The following is a 19,595-nucleotide window of genomic DNA, read 5'->3' on the forward strand; positions in this document are numbered from 1 at the left end:
ATGTGTACGCCAACTTCGGGAGTCAGAAAAACGTGCATGTTCTTAGAGATTCCACGTTACGAGGATAGAATACCGCGGGAATCCGCCACATTATTTTCTATAGTGCTGCCATCTGTTATCCGCTCGAACTACTAACTGGCGAATAGTTTGAGCGTTTCAATTAGACATTTATTATGGCAAAAGTAGGACACGAAGAATCAAGGATTCAGATTTATGTTGGAGAATTTATTGTCTTGATATTTTGACAACAAATTTTGTTGCGATGATCTCACAACCCCTTGCTACTTCGTTCTTTAGGTCTATAATCCTAGAATCTAACATAACTTTGAGTTACCGAACTGCATGTCATTGTATGTGACAAATAATGAACAATGTTTAAATAATCGATTGCTTGTAATCCCGTGAATTTATCTTTTGGAAAAGATTTCAGATTTCAAACGTGGTTTTATGAGAACGTATTCTTGTAAATCAAAAAACGACGTTCGTGTAGATTGTTCAGAAACCGTACGTCATAATTTGTTATAGAATATCGTTGTCATGAATCCAAAGTATAATAATGAGAGCATAATACGTGCCAACGTTATATGTAAACTTGCGTGTTGTGAACAATAGTTAGTTTCAATAAGTATAAATATTCGTATTGATATGAACATTCGTAATGGGATTCATAAAGTTACATATAATGTTGGATCAACAAATTTATGTGAGTTTATTATGTCTCGAATTTTAAACTACTTTATTAAATATGAATGAACCATTGCCAATGTTTCAGTCAGATCATACTTGGACTTAACATTCGTGCCAAAATGTGAACCGACAAAGGATTCTGATATAACGAGATTAAAAGAAATAATTAATGTTCACAACAATATATGCATATTAACTGGAGCAGGGATCTCTACGGAAAGTGGAATTCCTGATTATAGGTCCGAAAGTGTTGGTTTGTATGCAAGAAGCAATCGCAGACCTGTACTTTATAAAGATTTTTGTACAAATAATGCTGTTAGAAGACGCTATTGGGTTAGGAATTATGTTGGCTGGCCAAGGTTAAAGTTATTCCACACAAAATTACAGCAAACGTACTTGAATTTACATGATATGTGTCTCCAGATTCTCCTCTCTTAAACCCAACAATGCTCATAAGTTATTAAAGAAGTTAGAAGATACGCAAAAAGTTAGATGCATTGTTACTCAAAATGTTGATAATCTGCATGCAAAAGCAGGTAGTAGAAGAGTGATAGAATTGCATGGGACAGCATTCAAAGTAATGTGCCTGAATTGTGATAAAAAAATCTGTAGATATTATTTGCAAGAGACTTTTGATAGTCTTAATCCAAATTTTAATGTAACTACTCAAATGATAAGACCTGACGGAGATGTAGATTTGTCACAGGTAACTAAAATGTATGTACCTGTCTAAAGGTACTCTATAAACTTTACTAACTCTACATTTTCATAGGAAAAAGTAGAAAATTTTATTGTCCCCAACTGCACGAACTGTGGTGGCATTCTGAAACCCGACATTGTATTTTTTGGAGACAATGTACCGCGTAGGACAGTGGAGAGTGTACAATATAATGTTAAACATTCTGATTTATTATTAATCTTAGGTTCTACAATAACTACGTACTCTGCTTATAGAATAGCATTACAAGCCAATAATATTGGAATACCAATAGCTATATTAAATATTGGTCCGACAAGGGCAGACAATCTTGCAATCATCAAGGTGGAGGGTAGATGTGGTGAAGTGCTCTCAAAAATTTTTACAAAAGATCAGACAGAACAATAATATTTATGCATTCAATAGATTACTTAAACAAACACTATTAGAACAGGCTATCCAGATTTGTTTTTTATTAAAGTACAGTGTTAGGAAATTCTGGAACACGACATGAAAAATCTGAAATGTTATGTGATCAAAATCCATGTTTAATAAATTAACGTTATTTCATAAATGAAAATAATACCAAAATATTTCTAATCTTTGGTTCTATATTCTTTATTTCACTTCTAGCATTGTAGAAATAGTTTTTATACTGTAAGTTTAAAGTGAAACAAAGTACATTCGTGTGCAAGATGGATTCTTGCTCAATTGGCTAGCTTATTAATCTGAATATCTGATGCAAAACAAACTCTAAATTGTCATCATTATTTGTCACTTCCAAATCCCATGTATTCACATCATCCAAGTTACATTCAGTTTCCGAATCATCAACACCTACATAAAATATATATACGTCATTAGAATTTTAAAATCAGAAGAGATACATTATGGATATTGCATTATGATTTTGTTCACCTGGAACAAAAAGCCAGCCGCGTTTTTTTCGTGTATCGTCATCCGATACAATGCGAACTGTTTTACATGCACTTCCAAAATTCTCCACGAACCATTGAATGTCAGTTTTTCTTCTTACATCGCTCACTATCCATATTGATTTATCGTGTACTGTGGAAACCATACATCGACGTTATTACGATATCTTAGAACAAAAGATCTTCGTTGACAATAGCAAATCAAAATGCTTTACCGTTATACATATCTATAGCTGCACGACAAAAATAGCCATAATCTTGTTTTCTAATACTCTCCCCCCATTTGGCCATTTCAATTCGATAATTTTCTTTATATTCTCCATCTCCTAAAAGTCCATCGATGTCAAGATTCATAGATTTCGCCCAATGAGCTTTAATTGGTCCTGATAACCTAAGGATAACACTATCAGATCCGATCCTGGAAAAGTATATAACATACTTGTTTAAGATAAAATTTTAACTGCCATGCCTGGTACAACTACAAACTTCTTACCTCTCATGCAACTTATTTGTAATAAAATCCTTCCCGGACTTCCTTTTACCGCTAAACAATAAAATGATTCGTGGATTTGAAGAATTTTTAACATGTATTAAACAAGACTTGTCTATAATATTTTCGGCCGCCATTTTAAATTTGTGTTGCACATTACTAGAATAAGTTATTATAATGAAGCGGTTACGTGTTCTCCTATTTTTTTACCCATAAAATTAGTTACTTTAGCATAAAATTAGTTGTGTAATGCGGTAAAAATTGAGTTAAGGCATTAATAAGGCACATTATCGCTATGCAAATATACCCGAGTGTGTACACATACTCTGCGGTATACCATCGTCGCCTTTAATTATATTAACGTTCCATATTTTTCCCATAACAAAGTAATTTCTATTACAATAGTATTTTTATCATTTTATACCCTTATGCGATTATAATTGTACAATTTTACAAACATATCTAGGTTGAGGAGTACAAAGTAAAGTAGCCTGCAACTTCTACGCGTTCAGCGACGATGCATGAAATTATGTTTCATTAATAATACTGACAATTACAGGAATACATTAGAAATGAAGAAAATCTTTCTTATAAAGTTTTTATTTTGATAAAATCATAGAAACAAGAATCTATTTCTTAGATTCACGAAGAGCTTTACGTTTCTCCGCCCTCTTTAGTTGCTCTTTTGGTTTCAAGTTATGTTTCTTTGCAAATCGTTGATTTCTCAGGAACTTCAAGTCCATCTGAAAAATTGTATTTATGTTATATGAGTACAAGAATTTTCTGACGCTACTCCACGAATATATAGCGTATTATACATATAGTAATAAACGATACCGACAAAATTCGTGAACATAAAGCGAGATTTTATAATTTTATAAAACGCTACATAATTAAAAGAAACGTAGACAATTTACTTACGCCAAGCGTAGATTCGTGCCTATATCGTTTTGGTTTTTTAATACCATTCCGATGAGCTTTGCGATCTATGAAGCAACAAAATATGCAATTGTGTTTATTAATATATACTACAGTATTGATAATATACATATTTTTCTATCGTACTCACTCTGATTGTGATTAGTGTGATTTTTGGATTTTGCCATGTTTCCTTATTGTAGGACCTAAAAAAATAATAATTGAAATATACACGTAAATATTTTCAATAATAAAATGTGAGGTTAGGTATTTCTTCTAGTAAAATTTTGACGTTTGCACTGTTATTGAAAAAGAATACGAAATACTATTGCAGGATACAATTATTATTAATTTTCCAGTTATATTACAACAAATGTTAAATAGATTATGGAGATATAAACCGATGAAATTTCATGCACTTACGACACTCGCACGGAGACGGACTCGCAAAGAAAAAGAGAAGCAATATTGACTACAGCGCCAATTTAAACTCTATTCGAGACGATACATTGTGCGCAAATAAAAAATTAGAATATTTTAATTATCTTGTAACTCTGTTGAATGGTTTGATTAAAATAAGGCGGTTTACACAAATAAGTGGACAAGGTTTTATTTCAATGTTTGTAAATATATAAGACAAAAAATAAACTTTTAACATAGTGATATTAGTCACCTGTAAAGTACAAGTTCGATTGTATCTCCATAATTTTGTAAAATTTTTCAAATTTTACAGAAACAATTTGGTCTCGCATATTTCTTATACACATATATGTATGAAATAAATATAGACATTCTTTTATTCAACATTCAACACTGCATCTTTGTGAAGAGTTAAAACTACATATACATGTATATTTTTACTATACATACATTAATACTGGCCTTACGTAAATGACTTCAGTATCTACAAATACCCTTATGTTCCCTCTCTCTCTTTCTCTCTTAGTGTGTATGTGTGTGTATCGTGTGTACATAAATATATAATGTGTTTGTACATAATCAGTCAGAATCACAGAAAAGAAGCACATATTAATTGACCTATTAAAACATAACAATTACATAAACAATATGTTCAATAAATCTTCTTCATATTGAATATTATTCAAAAGATGAATTCTTCTTAAGATTACTCTTAAAATAAATGTTACTATTAGCTAGACTCTAATTAGGATTTGTACTTAATGATTTCATAAATTATCGAAATACATCAGAATTTATAGACCTGAAATTTGTTTTTGCAACATAATCCAATCCATAACTTTCTGTTGAATCTGTCGTTTTTCTAAAAGAACATGTGCCGCCTTTCGAAATTTCTCCTCATTTCTACGTATATACATTTTTGCATCTTGTTCCAACTGGGTAATCTTCTCTGGCCGTATCTCCACCATTGACAACATTTCCGTTAAATACGGATTAAAACGATAATAAACGTGTTCAGGAAGGAGATCGTTTAGCATCGTATGCACAGCTATTCGAGAAAAATATCATTATAGAAATATACATTTCATGAAATAGAAACATTTAGTATCGTTATTATAGCCTACTAGATACCTTCCGTATCGGTTGCGCTGTCTAAAATTTTATAAAATTTCTCTTTCCAGCTCGAAATTGCGATTTCCATAGATTCATTGTTGTTCTCACATATTCGATTCGGCGTTCTTCCAGTTCCGAACGAGATTACGCATTGAATCGGATTATTTGGCCATAACTGTTTGGCTTCATGTAACGCAACCGCGCATGGATTGTTCACCAGTATGCCTGTATGATTCAGAAAACCAATTGTTGTATAATATTTTACTACTTTTGTTGAATAAATACGAAAAACTTTACCTCCATCCTGATGAAGGAATTCGCCATGTTTAAATTCTTCGAAATAACTAGGAGCTGCTGCAGATGCTCTTATAGCTTCCCATAATTTATGTTTATGAGATCCCATATATTGACTTTCTACTCTGTATGGAAAAGTGTAATTTCGAAACACATAAGCCATCACACGTTCATGATTCACGATTGCAGATATGGCTGAAAACTGGATAACAACGCGAATTAGAACAGAAATTCCAGATTTATTCTTTTTCCTTTTATGCATACCTTTGGCGTGTTCAGATCGCGAACAGTTTTAATTAAAATCTTATCCCCTAAGTGCTCTTGCAATAATTTTTCCCACAGTGCTGTATCATAGTATGCATGACTCCATACTAAATTACTTGTACCTTTTATCGTGCTTTGAGTGAATATTTTAATACTTAATTCTCTGTATAATTCTGAAATTTCACTCAATGATTTTCTTTTATAGCCAGCTAAATTATTAAATATATTAATTCTAAATTAGTTATCATTTTCAATACTTATCGTTATTTAAAGAATAGTATTATATATTGTTTGTATACCTAAAACAGCAGCAAGAATTGCTCCTGTACTCACGCCGCATATGTAATCAAACATTTCGTGCGTCTTTTTCCCTGTCAATTCTTCAAGTTTCTTCAACATTTCTATGACCAAGACACCACGCATACCTCCACCATCAATGGAAAGAATTCTAATTCCACGACCAGGCAATGAATCAACATGGCCTAATACTGCTAGCGCCTCTCTAATTGAGGCTGTAAAGCAACAAATACAGAACAGGTCAGAATTGATGAATTAAAAAGTGGATACTCATGAAGTAGTATCTACCTTTTATTTGTTCATCTTTAGTTCGACGTTGAGTTTTAAGTAATACTCCGATCGCTCCTTCTTTGAGCGCATAATGTCTGGCTTCTGGATATTGATCAATGTGAATTAACAGATCTTCTATTCTCCTCAACCTTGAGGCATTCGATTCAGCGGTTACAATACTGTTTAAAACATGACGCGTTCTAGACACAATGCTGTGCTTTGATATATTTTTATGAACATTTATTTTCCACTTTGGAGGTAGTACCAGAGTAGCAGCCCTAGTTTGATTGGTTAACTTAAATATCAAAGTATCAAAAATTTGTGAAAAATTATACCACTGTTCTTTGATTTCTACTTTTTGTTCGTTTACAATCTCTTCATCTGTTTGCTGCAAAATAAAAAATGAGAAACTCAAAATTACAAGTCGTAAGATTTTCTTTTCCTTCATTTTTTTTAATTACCTGATATGCTTTTTGACTTTTAACAGAATCCTCTGTCACCGCAACTCCTTCCTCTGGTCTTATTAAAATCTTTTGGCTCTTAGTTTTATTCTCTTTATATTCGTTTGTGTTTTTTATCTCATCGTGATTTGCATTCTTTACATTTGTAAAATGCAATTGCTTTTTTAAAACATCAATTTGCGCGTACGTTGCTTTTTGTAAAGTATCCAACCATTCTTTGGAAAAAAGAATCTGAAGAGATTTATCATAACCAGCTTTATTAATGTGATCTTTCAGCTGTGCCAAAAGCTTTGAATAATTCTGCATGGACATCTTGGTTTTCCAAAATGCATTTAGACGATCTAGGAACTTGTACCTATAAATGCTTTCACCGTTATTTTTACCTTCTGTGTTACGAGCCAATTGTCTGTAATACAAAGAAAAAGAGAGATATACTACATATTACTATTATATAAATTAGTTAATGTTCAATTACTTGTAAAAATCAAGGCACACACAACAGAAATAATAATTGAATATGATGAGGTATTTCTCACAATATTTTGAATACTGTAAAAAGACAAGTACATTTAGCAACGAAAGAAATTAACAATAATTATCTCGTAATATTACTTTTTATATTAGTGGTTGTTGCTCATAATACTCGACGATCAGTTACAAATATTTTACTTCACATCGAACAAGTAAATTTCAAAGAACGTCGGTCTCGTCAGAATCATTAAAATCAGCTGTTTAACAGGTCGAACAGTATTCCTTTAGCAATTGTTTGGTTCAGCAAATTATTTTCCACGAAATAGCGTGAATTTTTTTATTGTAGCGACTACTATTCTTTTTTAGATATTAACCTAATGTTCTACCTCTAACGCTTAATATATGCATTCGATATAAAAAGCATGCGCGTAAACGCATACACATATGTATATGTACACATATACACATAATACGCAATAAGATATGAAATAATGCAAATGGAGCGTGGGCTGTCAAGATAAAATACGAAATAAGAAATATATTGACTTACTTCGCCAAAGAAAGATATTTCCGATAATTTCGAACGTTTATACTTCTCGTCATTCCTTTCGGTGACAATTGATAGTATGAGAATATACAATAGAACACGGAATCGGTGAAATAAACGTTTTCACTGACAAATAATATTTATTATTATCACTGAATGGATCACTAAAAGAATTTATTTGATTTCTTTAGTTTTTACGCGTTCACTTGCACTATCCTTTGTATATGTACAGAGTGAATTTGACACATTAAGCGTGGGAAACTATCTGTCACTGTGTCGCTGCTTCTAAACTAAATTCGCAGTGGTAAAACGTACCTTATATAAAAGAGGTTCGAACAGCGACGTATTTGATAGGGCTCGATTTGTAAATAAAATCACACGACATCGTTCGACCAACGAGAATCGTTGGCAACTGCACACGAATATTTTTGTACTTCGGGTAGGGATGAAATTTGTTGTTGTTTACATTTTCATGCGCATGAATGCGCGTTGTTTGTGTCAAGATTCTTACGAGTTCAAATAAAAAACAAAGTGTACTTCGTGATTGTCTTAAAGAAAATGCACGTGATAAATAATATTACGAACAATGAAATGGACACGGGTCACAATAATAAAGCAGTAAACATTATGGAAATAGTTTATTTAACCTGCAAACACGTTATAGAAATAGAGAAATAAAAGAAAAAAATAACATATAAATTATATATTTGTCCTACCGATTTGTCCTTCTGTACTATTTCTGGTTTTCTAATTTGTTAATAGGATTAATCAGGTTTTGTGCCTCTTCGCGCGTAGTAGGTAATATCTTGAAGTGGTAATATCTTACAGAATGCACGTCCTCGTAATAGACCTTGCGGTACAACTCCATATTCGCGGGAATCGTTCGAGTTATAGCTATTATCACCTTCCAACCACACGTGGCCCTTTGGTACCTAACAAGCAATGCTGTTAGTCGTTATAATAACTGTTCGAGTTAGTCTCAACAATATTGAGATAATGTACAAGATCTTATTCCTTAATATATTCAACTTGAAATTTTTGTCTTTACAGGTTACAACAATTCACCCCGATGTTACATACTATAATTCCATTCTCCAATTTGTCTCCAGGTAATCCTACAACTCTTTTACATATATGTTGTTTAGGATCTGAAGGACATTTAGAAACAACTATGTCACCTTTCTTAATGTTCTCTGTCCTAACAGATATTCGTTCTGTCAGCAGCACATCATTTGTATATAACGTTGGTTCCATTGACGGTCCTGCACACTATACAATAAGAATCTTTGTTTTCATCGTTTCTCTCTACTTTCTTAATGTAAAATCATCAAATTTTAGTTTTCTTACCACCACAATATCTCCTATATATTCGTATATACAGTGTACTACACAAGTATACAGAACAGTTCTGCTTACAGTTTTACAAAAAAATTTTATAAACATAGTCACCCAGAATTATAACTAACATTACTGTAGTTTGTATAATAATTTAAACTTTGTGATACTCTTATTGCAACTTATTTCCTGTAAAACAATATCAGACTTTAAACACATAAAATGTTAATATATTTCAACATGTAAGAGTATATAAATTTTATTTATTGTTGACACGTTTGTATGAAGACATACATTACCCAATTGATAAACAGTTTTGTTCCTTTTGTTATTGTTGTTGTAGAATAACATTTGTTTGTTCTGAAAGAATATCATACCATTCAGCATAAGACAACATTATTATTAGCGTCTTGCTATAATACATTATATAGTTAGTGACAATTTCTTATACATCCGACAATGTATCAATGCATGTATAAATTAAATGAGCTTGTTTAAAACTTTTTGCAGTAATTACAATTTTTCTTCCGCAGTATAATAGGTTAAGCACCTATGCGCGCGTAACGTAAAAATTGGGAATATACTAGAGACGATATTCTCCTCTCATACACATTTTTCTCTTTTATAATAATATATTTGACAACACGACCACACATATTACCAAGTATTTAAATTAATTTTTGAAAAGCACATTTATGCCATCAATGGTAAAACGCTGAAACTGTTAGTAAACTACATATGTATCGACTTGTAATTGTAAAAGCAAAAGCGACACCTAGAGAGTAAACCGGGCATCGCGTAGGGTTTCTTGTTGCATGGTCTGAAATACCGACGTTGCTAAAAAAACAGGAGTTTTAGAACATTTAAAAAATGTGAAAGAAGCGAGAGGAATTATTTTTGTTTTTTTAATAAACAAACATTATATACCGGCGTCATTAAGGATAAATGAATAAACAATGCGATTCCGTTAAATTGTATATTTCATTATAAATTGATCTAGATCTTGTATCGGTCTTTGTAGTTATTTTTCCTAAACATAACATTTAAATGTCTCCTAATAATTATAAGTAAAGTCTCAACCATTTAGCTTTTTTTTATTTTGTTATAATATTAGACAGAAATGTATTGTTCCCTAGTTGCATTAATCTCGACATGGGAAATGATTTCGAGAGGTCATCGGTAACTTAATCTGTGCCATTGAATTCGTAGGAGAAACGATCTTACTCTGACGTCGAGAATCTTGAGCAATTATCGGGGAGAATCGCGTATACACCAACAAAATGTTGAATGTGAAGTTCCGTTATGGTTATCATTGTCCAGCCTTTATGTTAGGTATCAAGCCAATATCATCAACTTATTGCTTTCCATTAGGGATATTCAATGATCAGTTCTTCGACGATTTTGGTAGCAGACGTGTCGGAAAATTGTTGAAATTTCATAGTATTTCCTAGGTTTCGTGCCTTTACGACTCACAATCAGAATATACACAGATCGCACCCTCATTTCCGCATTTCCGTCTATTCTCGCAGATTAAAGAAAAATAAATTTACAAACAGTCCAAACTTACAGAGACTATAAAAATAATTAAAGTCTAACGTCTGGTTCCGGTAGTCTTTTCATCCTCTTTTTATACAAGTTTTTTACTCTCTTTCTCTTTGTTTTCTTTTTGTGCCCGTTGCTTGTCTACAACCTCCTCTACTTGTGTGTGTACTGTGTTCTTTATGAGTCGACTGCGAGTATTTATGCATTTACCGAAATTTCAATCGAGTCGAACAAACGTTCATCTATTCTATATATTTTACTTATGAATTATCAAGTTTCACTAGAATGTAGTAATGCGAGAAAGCACATAAATCTTTTCAAACTTGTTCAACTGTTTCCATCCAACCGTACCATCCGAGAATACATATACTGCGAATACTCTGAACAATGTGAACACACAAAATCCGCAGTCCAGTCATGATTTAAGCAACGATAACGACTCTAATACTGTTCTTCGAAAACGTTTTATAACGAGTTCATCTCTGTTACTTTACACGATATAATTGTGATTATTAATATATTGTTCGATTAATTAGTTCTCCGTTACGCAGATTTTCTTATTGTTATTACATTTCTTTTTTTTTCTTAGTTAAATACGCATGTCTCTCTTATGTCAGTAATTCTCGGAACTAATTGTAAGACAATGTTGGAGAGTCTCTCACCCGATTTGATTAAGAATTTCCGTGTTCTGTCAATGCATAGAAAATTCGAAATTGTGCGAAGCATTTTCGTGTATTTCGAACATGTTTAAAACGCAGGATTAAGAAATTTCGAACGTTCCAAATGCTATTTCTTTTTATTTTTTCATCGAAGAATTCTTTGAAATATTTCGACTCATTATTTAGGTAATATGCGTTATGTTTTAAATATTTTTTATCACATACACTCGTCTCGCAAAGCCATAATTATTTGTTATTCTTTTGTTGTCTTGTAATACAAGCGTTACTTGGAAAGTCTAAGTTTATTGCACGTATTCGATATATTGTCGAATTGGTATTTTCAAGAATTGGCTCTCATTTTCGTCTGGTATTAAGTTGCAGGCATCTACTTATAATTGGGGTTTCATTCTCTCAGCCAGCAGCCCTCTGGAATTTATTTCTGATAAACTGTTCTGTTATACATAGACAGCTTCAAAATACTTTTTATCACAGATAACAAACTTTTATTTTATGCAATGAATATCTCCGTAATAACGACATAACCGTTCGATAATTGTTTAAATTTAACGACTGGACAAAAGAAAAAAAAAAGGAATTTCAATGATTTCCGATAGCATCGATTAAAAATGAGATTCGAGTTAACAAAGAAACACAGGTGACAAGAGTAAATGATAATTTTTCGAACGCGTGCAACACAATGTGCTCTGGTGTTTTTCTTTTTATATATATAAATATTTTGTATGAAAACAAACTCGACTTATATTGTGTACGGTATATGCGAACATAGATGCATACACTCATACACAAATATTCTTTCTCTCTGTAGAAGTATCATAAATTCCATCGTAAAACTATTGCTTAAGTGCTGTCTTGCTTTTGCATTCTTCTTTGATAAAATTACGGAACATTTTGCTTACGCTTATTTCGATTAGATTAGAAGTATGTTTTCATTTAATAGTATCAAAAGAACTTTCCGTCTCTACATTATCAATATAAAGCTTCTTTTTTTTGTTACTATTAAATATATGTTTTGTAAACAATGTTTTGAACATGGCGAATCTTGGAGTATATATATATATACAAAACTATATGTACATTCTTCATATTATACACACCAAACTATTTTAGTTTCAACATCACTTATACCTTTGCTACGAGTAAAAAGTGCGAGTATCCGACACCGATGAAATAAATAAAAAAGAAGAGAACGATGTGGGAAAGAGAGAGAGAGAGAGAGAGAGAGAGAGAGAAACAGATGGTGACAAAGGTCAACGAGCAATTTGAAAACTTCGAAACGAACAAATCAAATATCAAACTGGTCTGTCTTGTTCTTCGAGACGTATAACAAAGATATAATTGACGTATCTCGACTTTTCATACATGTTTCAAATCTTCTGTACATACACACCACGTGACATCGTTCTATACGTAGATAATATTTTACAGTACGATGTACATCCTCGTATCCGATACAATTTTTTACATTTCCTATTCTACAAACTGACTCTACAGAATGTTTACAGCTTCGAAGTGCGATAAGAAATCCCACACTTCGAAAAGAAAGATTAGAGGAGAAACGGTGGAAGGTTCACCGATGAGAATTGACATCGATCGGTGCGACGATCCTTCCGAGCACGCGTTTCTTCTATCGATCTCGAACGCATCAGATAGAATTCTGGATGGAATGCTTTCGTTAGTCTTATAAATTACAATGAACTCGCGTTTATAGAAAAACCGGTAGGCAAGATTTACGCGGGAATGCACCTTCTGATAAAAGACGCGAAGTATCCAAAATACTTTGAAGATCATAGATGACCGTAGAAACCATTGGAGACAGATTTCAGTTGGACTCTGCGGCAGCCACACTGAACACCTAGAAACACGTTGATAATATCCTTCCAGAGCAAAGATCTCGCATACGAAGGAAATACCAAAGAACGCGTTTTCACCGCAGATGAATAATCAATTTAAAGCTGGTACTTCGCTACAATCAAAACTAACTGTAAGCTCGGTTAAAATGAATGATAATGAATCGGTGAACGAAAGAGTTAGACGACAGGACAGCGATGCCTCCGACGTCGGTAGCATTCTGTCCAGTCAAGGGAGTTTCACAATATGAGACTGCTCAGCTAACCTTGTTAGCTGAACAGTTGTTAGTATTATCCTACCAGTTTTAATCAAGGTTAAACCGCTACATTGCAGAGATCAAATTAGTGGAGTGAGATTCGTTTGTTTCCTCTTTTTATGTTACTCTGGGATGATCCTCCTGATGGCCTATGAATGCCTACCAATCCCGAGGTCTCACAAGGCTGTGCTTTCGATCGGCGACGTTGCACGATTAGGTGTGCAACACCTATCGGGAGTATGGCACAAGTCCGGCGTGTGTCTTCCATCCCTTAACTGAACAAAATCCAAATCCGCGAAAAAATCACTCCTCATGGTGCCCACTGCACTGTCGGAGCCGAAGCTGTCTTGCCTGCACAGATCTACATTCTTATAACAACCACTGTACTCTGCCAACGAGCTGGGCAGTTTGCTGTCATCGTATACAGATTTCTTCGGATCGGACTCTATCTCGGAAGAGTTCTGGATGGTCGTAATACAACGATTTCTTTTAGTCTCGTCATTAATTTCTGTTTGCATGTTGTATATAAGAAGATCATCGTTCTTCGAGATGCTTGTGTTCGAATATAGGTTATCGGTGTAATATAAATTCTTGTTCTTCTGTATGTCGTTCTTCTGCGGAGCATTCAAAGGAGAATATTGTTTGTAAATCTTCTCCTTGTTAGTTGAGCAGTCTCGTACCGTGAAACTCCCTTGACTGGATAGAATGCTATCGACGTCGGAGGCGTCGCTGTCTTGTCTAACTCTCCTTTCGTTCATCGATTCATTATCGTTCATTTTAACCGACCTTACGGTTAGTTTTGATTGCAGCGAAGTACCAGCTTCGAATTGATTATTCGTCTGCGGTGAAAACGCGTTCTTTGGTGTTTCTTTCGTAGGTGAGATCTTTGTTCTTCTCAAGTACGAACCTACCGACTTTGGGGTCTCGTTACTTCTTTCATCAACTTTCTTCGACTCGGTGTTGCTACTTTGGTTGTCCTGCTTGTACTCTGTCTCCATGGTGCTCGTTGATTTGCCGATTTGCCTTAGGTAGGCGCTTACGGAATTTGCGTCCGGCATTTTGAATTTACTCTCCAGCTTAGTCTTCACGATTTCAGATTTGGCGTTGATATTATTATTAACCGTGTACGCGCATTTGCTGTCGACAGTGTACTCGTTTGGAGTGTCCGATAAAGTGCACGGACTAGCTCTACTTACGTATCGGACATTTTCGATGGTGGGTATTCGTTTCAGATTACAGTCGGTCTGTTCAGTTTGCTTTGTACAACAGGCTTTGTTGTCTTTATTATTGTTAGGAAAACGCGACGATGATTCAACAGACTTCTGTCTAGCGAAACACCCGGCGAAGCCCCCGGGCTCTGGAGAAACGACTGCGTCGAGCTTATCACTGGTGTCTTTCGACCTGGAATTTTGACGTGCGTACCGACTCGTGTTCCCTGGTGATTCGTTCGTTTTGCTGTTCTGCCTTGCATACCTTCCTTTCGAGGTGATCGCATCAGGCACTTGAAGCGTGTTACCACTCTGGACAGATTCCTCGCGTTCAAGAGTACTATCATCGCATCCGCTGCACCGTTTCTTTTCTTGATGGATCTGACCCTCTTTTATGGGCTTTAGTTGCGGCGCAAGGGTGTCTGGAGTTGTTGACTCGCTGGTGCTTGTGCTGGACCCGGTATAGTTTCTGATATCAAATTCCAGATCCACCGGTAATTCAGTACCCATCGCCAAATGCATCGCCAATCCCTCTAACCAAACCTGCATCAGTTCGAATGGCGGCCTCTTGTCGGGATTCAAGTCACAGCAGAGAAATGCTATCCTGTAGAACATCTCAGGACAATTCAAGCAAAATTTTTCTTTGAAAACGTTCTGGTTTAGACCAAAATCCGAGGATCTCGGCAGATAATCGGGATCAGCTTGAACCCGTCCTATGATTTCGCACACAACGATGCCGAAACTGAATATGTCGACCTTCTCGTCGTATTTGTTACCCTTCATCATCTCGGGGGCCATCCAGTACGGATTTCCCACCACCGTATACCTTTTCTTTCGTTCTTTCTTGGACGTTTTCGTTTCTCCGTCGGAATGTCTGCTGTATTTGCGATTATCCGGTGAATTACCGTTCTGTATTATTCTGGCCAGACCGAAATCGGCAACAACTACGGTTTTGTCTTCGCGCACCAAGCAGTTATGCGAATTCAAGTCTCGGTGAATGATGTTCATGGAATGTAGATACGCCATGCCTGCGGCGATGTCTTTCGCAAAGGACGTCCGCTGTTCCCACGGCAAAACTTCGTTCGCGTCATGGAGTAGGGCTCTCAAAGTTCCACCCGCTATATATTCTGTGACCAGATGGAGTTTCTTGTCTTTGTAGAGTACACCAATAAATCGGAGAACGTTATTGTGATGCAAAGAACGCAGTACGGCTACCTAATAATGAAATAAAATATCCAGTCAACCTACATAACAAACTATATTAGATGGTTTTACATTAATATCATTTGCAGAAGACTGACCTCTTTCAAGAAATTCTTTTGAGCTTCCTCGTCCACTCTGTACAATTCCTTCAATACCATGACCTCGTTGGTGTCTCTATGCGTCACCTTGAATACTTGGCCGAAAAATCCTGTGCCTAAAAGCTCTCCCTTCACCAAGTCGCTGGCACGAAATATTCTTTGATTCTTCGGCTCCACTCGAAAGGATCTTGTTCTGCTCAAGTCGCATGTGGGATTCGTTGAAGATCTATAATAACATTACGCACTGAGCATCTATGTTTAGGATTGTACGTAAAAGGAATTTCCGCGACACACTGTATCCAGTAATAAATTACATACCCGTCGAGTAATCTTGACATGGAGCTACTGCGCTCCTTGTGCATAGGATCTCGCGTCCTTCTTAATTGTCTGCTTCGTGTTCCACTAATGTAACCTTCATCCCGTCGTTTGAACAACCGTTCTTTGCCCTCTGTACTAGTTTTTGGACTTCCGACAGTTGTCAACATAACCGCGGACGGTGAAGAATAGGCTGGCCTTCGCGAAACTGCATCCGGATCATGTTCGATGGTCAACTGAAAGAATGAATATAGTCACAATGGATTAGTTACTGTGTTCAATGCAAGAAGAATAAAATGATTTAAAATTCATAAATTCACCTGCAGGACGGTATCCGAATATTGTATCAGATTTTCTATGCTTTCTATGGGTTGATCCTTGACCGGTGTACCATTTACTTCGAGTATTCGATCTCCGATGTGTAAGGAAATGAGATCACTGGATACATTCAGTCTGTAACACGTTTCGCGTGACATTTCCAATGTTTATAAATAGTTGTAACAATACATGCAATGATTTGCGTGCATTTAACAGATATTGAAACATGTGCGAACTTATTGTAATGAAAAATAGGAGAGGTATTTATTAATAAAATTATCTTTGGGTGCCAAATGGCTACTTTACATTCTTTTGCAAACTGATACACAGAAAAATGTAACATTTAGAGTTGTGTAATAAAAACGTGTAATGTAATGTGGTATATATACAATATATGTATGAACTATGATTTCGTCCTCGATATGGTAAATGCTTGCAAAACAATGTAATACAAATTAATATATAAACAATTGATGTTGGACAAGATACCTATATTGCACAAGATACATATTTTGCGTGCAGTTAAATGGCAACTACCAAGTACACACACCTAATTAATAAATGACACAGTATCTAGTGCATATTATTTATTTATTATGCTGTACCTATGATTAGAGAAGTGGCAGCATAGCCTAAATAGAACCTCCATCATAGAGGCCAGCAGCTTACTGATCTTTCCACGAACATTTCTCATTAACCTGTGTTTTAGTTCAAAGTTATTAAAGGCTGTGATCTAGAGCGATTCTTAAATACCACAGAATTATTCATGCAAGGTTAAATATTTTAGAGAAGCTTTATTAATGTATAATTTGACGTTGTACAAGAACATTGTTTTAGAAATGAAAATTTTCTACTCTTGTTGTATACAAATCTCTTGACTTTTTTTATTAATTTCTCATCAAAGTAGACAATTTTCGCGTGTTCAATATAAAGTAATTTTAAATGATAACGCATGCATTTCTCAATAGCTAGAATTTATACTTGAAACGATTAAAGCAAAAGAGGCAAAAATGCAAATGGGTTTTAACATTTTTCGATAAACAATACCGAATGTAGACAGAAAAAATATAATAAAAGGATGTATAAGTAAATGGTACACAGTTTATATACATACTCTGATATACGAAGCAAAGCTCCACAATTTCTAGGACTAGGAGTTGTATCTAATGTCAGTTTGATTCCTCTCTGCTTCTCTGAATCGGAAGTGGTTGGAGGTATTTCTACTAGCCTGATGCTGTGCGGTTTTCTAGCGAATGGACAATTGGCTGTCCTATTGATTGGTTGCATTTGCCTCTTATAACAACATCCACAATAGAGCTTGGACCTTTCAACCAATGCGTAACTCTCTCCATCTCCGATATATGCTCCGCAAGAGTTGCAGGCAAAGCATTCTGGATGAAATTTGTGATCTCCTGCCAGCATAACGGGACCTGTGATGATTTGGCCGCAACCTTGGCAGGCCTCCCCGTAAGCGGCCCAGTAATCATCCTTGCAAAAAAGCAAACCATCCTTCTCAAAGTACCAAGATGATAGACCAATGTCGCAAGCGGAACACCTGCAAAATAGAAAAATCTTTTTTGACATATCATTAAATTCGCAAATACCCAATTTATTGAAATTCCTAGGAATCCATAAAGTTGCTGAATCTTGAAATAAGGGAAACCTGGAGTTACCTATGGCAGGCAGTGGTCATTTTGTAAATGTGACTTAAACAAGAGGGAATTCCACTTCTTTTTTGATATGTTTAATTCTAAAAATTGGTAAGTCTGTTTTAGTGGAATTTTAATGTATAATATTTAAGAGGATAAGGACCATTCTGTAACAATTACATACCGAAAACAGTCGATGTGCCATATTTGGTTCAGAGCCTGGATAAACTCATCTTCGTCAATGGCATTGAGACAACCGGCACAAGTTATTGTCCCTCCGCTGTCCCCTCTTGCTTGATCTAACATAGACCAAAAAAAAAAAAGAAAATTATAATTCTGATGACGATAACGAATTCTTAGAATACACAGGACGACAGAGAAACTTCATCCAATTTTGTTTTTCTGAAATGTCATGTTCAATTCGCTAGCACAAATGTTTACATAGTTTTTTTTTCTCGATCCTGTCTTGTATATTTACATACACGTAGACGCGATTGCTTTTTGCAAGAATCCTAGGATATTGTGAACGGCAAGTCCGGCATCGAATTTCGAATTCATCGAGCAGGTAACAGCTGCGAAAACAAATCCGTCCTGATGCTGCGGAAAAACGAACGCGTTGGGTACGTGCGGTACGCAGAGAACGTGAATCACGATTAAACGTTAGGTAAGCATCAGGGGAAAGCTGGTTCCGTGTAACCAGTATATCAACCAGTATAATCAACTAGCATATCAACCAGCAACATCAAACCAATACGTCAACCAGTATATCAGCCAGCTAACGCGGCAAACTATAAGATTCTCGGGGGGATTTTCGTAATTGTCAATTAATGAAACGTGTCACCTGGATCATTATGAGTCTCCGATACGGCGGCGTGTTAACGATCGTGTTATCGGGGAACGTAGCAATCGAGGAGAACGCGTAAATAAAGTGTTGCGAAGAGCGTGGGCCCAGGAGACTCGGAACTCGGAAGGCAGGACGCCCACGCGATCCGCGAAGCATACAGCAAACCACGCGAAATTCTCGGTGAATCGTTTCGTTGCGACACAAAGTCGGAAACGTTTTCACTCTCTACACTGTGAATCCATTCACTTTCATCGGAATGCAACTCAGAACTTTCGTTGAAAAAGACGTACCGTTTGACGAAACTTCATCCATCACAGCATCGAGAACTGACACGCTCCCACTCCGCGCCTTAACCACTGAGTACATATGGAAACATAGAGCGTTGCATAGTTGCGGGTGGGCGTTGACAGATGTCGCGTGTAAAATGCCGCGAAA

The 19,595-nt window shown here is 35.4% G+C and overlaps 6 protein-coding genes and 1 long non-coding RNA gene across 18 annotated transcripts; 2 read left to right on the top strand and 5 right to left on the bottom strand.

Annotated features, from left to right (window-relative positions):
- The first annotated feature begins 158 nt into the window (after positions 1-158).
- On the top strand, positions 159-1,792 carry LOC144471568 (NAD-dependent protein deacylase Sirt4). 2 transcript variants are annotated; one of them, XM_078183738.1, is made up of 4 exons: positions 159-297; positions 777-1,046; positions 1,111-1,393; positions 1,460-1,792. In XM_078183738.1, the coding sequence occupies exons 1-4, from the start codon at positions 263-265 to the stop codon at positions 1,790-1,792; spliced, it is 921 nt and encodes a 306-aa protein (XP_078039864.1). In that variant the 5' UTR covers positions 159-262. The 2 variants fall into 2 exon arrangements, with proteins under 2 accessions (XP_078039864.1, XP_078039863.1); XM_078183737.1 differs by lacking the exon at positions 159-297 and adding an exon at positions 326-703 and having other exon boundaries at positions 773-1,046.
- A 292-nt stretch (positions 1,793-2,084) lies between these two features.
- Pmvk (Phosphomevalonate kinase) lies at positions 2,085-2,975 on the bottom strand. Its single transcript, XM_078183739.1, has 4 exons — positions 2,813-2,975; positions 2,535-2,737; positions 2,303-2,452; positions 2,085-2,221 (listed from the first exon to the last, which is right to left on the bottom strand). The coding sequence occupies exons 1-4, from the start codon at positions 2,944-2,946 to the stop codon at positions 2,100-2,102; spliced, it is 609 nt and encodes a 202-aa protein (XP_078039865.1). The 5' UTR covers positions 2,947-2,975; the 3' UTR covers positions 2,085-2,099.
- Positions 2,976-3,393: 418 nt separating this feature from the next.
- Positions 3,394-4,216, bottom strand: Rpl29 (ribosomal protein L29). The gene is made up of 4 exons (XM_078183741.1): positions 4,151-4,216; positions 3,879-3,933; positions 3,731-3,795; positions 3,394-3,552 (listed from the first exon to the last, which is right to left on the bottom strand). Exons 2-4 carry the CDS (start codon positions 3,913-3,915, stop codon positions 3,439-3,441), a joined length of 216 nt encoding a protein of 71 aa, XP_078039867.1. The 5' UTR covers positions 3,916-3,933; positions 4,151-4,216; the 3' UTR covers positions 3,394-3,438.
- A 76-nt stretch (positions 4,217-4,292) lies between these two features.
- On the bottom strand, positions 4,293-8,293 carry LOC144471566 (calcium-independent phospholipase A2-gamma). Of its 3 annotated transcripts, none has more exons than XM_078183735.1 (9): positions 8,180-8,293; positions 6,847-7,252; positions 6,404-6,773; positions 6,118-6,330; positions 5,819-6,027; positions 5,558-5,756; positions 5,279-5,485; positions 4,950-5,195; positions 4,293-4,765 (listed from the first exon to the last, which is right to left on the bottom strand). In XM_078183735.1, the coding sequence occupies exons 2-9, from the start codon at positions 7,156-7,158 to the stop codon at positions 4,737-4,739; spliced, it is 1,785 nt and encodes a 594-aa protein (XP_078039861.1). In that variant the 5' UTR covers positions 7,159-7,252; positions 8,180-8,293; the 3' UTR covers positions 4,293-4,736. The 3 variants fall into 3 exon arrangements, with proteins under 3 accessions (XP_078039861.1, XP_078039859.1, XP_078039860.1); XM_078183733.1 differs by lacking the exon at positions 8,180-8,293 and adding an exon at positions 7,868-8,155; XM_078183734.1 differs by lacking the exon at positions 8,180-8,293 and adding an exon at positions 7,459-7,758.
- Positions 8,169-9,251, top strand: LOC144471573 (uncharacterized). Its single transcript, XR_013494308.1, has 4 exons — positions 8,169-8,303; positions 8,627-8,836; positions 8,915-8,973; positions 9,070-9,251. It is a non-coding gene; the product is annotated as an uncharacterized LOC144471573 (long non-coding RNA).
- LOC144471571 (mitochondrial inner membrane protease subunit 1-like) lies at positions 8,488-9,355 on the bottom strand. Its single transcript, XM_078183740.1, has 3 exons — positions 9,212-9,355; positions 8,945-9,133; positions 8,488-8,796 (listed from the first exon to the last, which is right to left on the bottom strand). Exons 1-3 carry the CDS (start codon positions 9,305-9,307, stop codon positions 8,629-8,631), a joined length of 453 nt encoding a protein of 150 aa, XP_078039866.1. The 5' UTR covers positions 9,308-9,355; the 3' UTR covers positions 8,488-8,628.
- An 812-nt stretch (positions 9,356-10,167) lies between these two features.
- Limk1 (LIM domain kinase 1) lies at positions 10,168-19,503 on the bottom strand. Of its 9 annotated transcripts, none has more exons than XR_013494307.1 (11): positions 19,451-19,481; positions 18,799-18,888; positions 18,501-18,615; positions 17,782-18,222; positions 17,273-17,365; positions 16,670-16,802; positions 16,353-16,585; positions 16,035-16,260; positions 14,437-15,948; positions 13,165-13,273; positions 10,168-13,075 (listed from the first exon to the last, which is right to left on the bottom strand). XR_013494307.1 is itself a non-coding variant. In XM_078183730.1 (11 exons), the coding sequence occupies exons 1-10, from the start codon at positions 19,470-19,472 to the stop codon at positions 13,206-13,208; spliced, it is 2,925 nt and encodes a 974-aa protein (XP_078039856.1). In that variant the 5' UTR covers positions 19,473-19,481; the 3' UTR covers positions 10,168-13,075; positions 13,165-13,205. The 9 variants fall into 9 exon arrangements, 7 of the variants coding, with proteins under 7 accessions (XP_078039856.1, XP_078039855.1, XP_078039858.1 ...); XM_078183730.1 differs by having other exon boundaries at positions 13,165-13,265; XR_013494306.1 differs by having other exon boundaries at positions 13,165-15,948.
- Between the last annotated feature and the right edge of the window lie 92 nt (positions 19,504-19,595).

The sequence above is a fragment of the Augochlora pura genome, chromosome 6, assembly GCF_028453695.1.
Source record: "Augochlora pura isolate Apur16 chromosome 6, APUR_v2.2.1, whole genome shotgun sequence".
NCBI lineage: Eukaryota > Metazoa > Arthropoda > Insecta > Hymenoptera > Halictidae > Augochlora > Augochlora pura.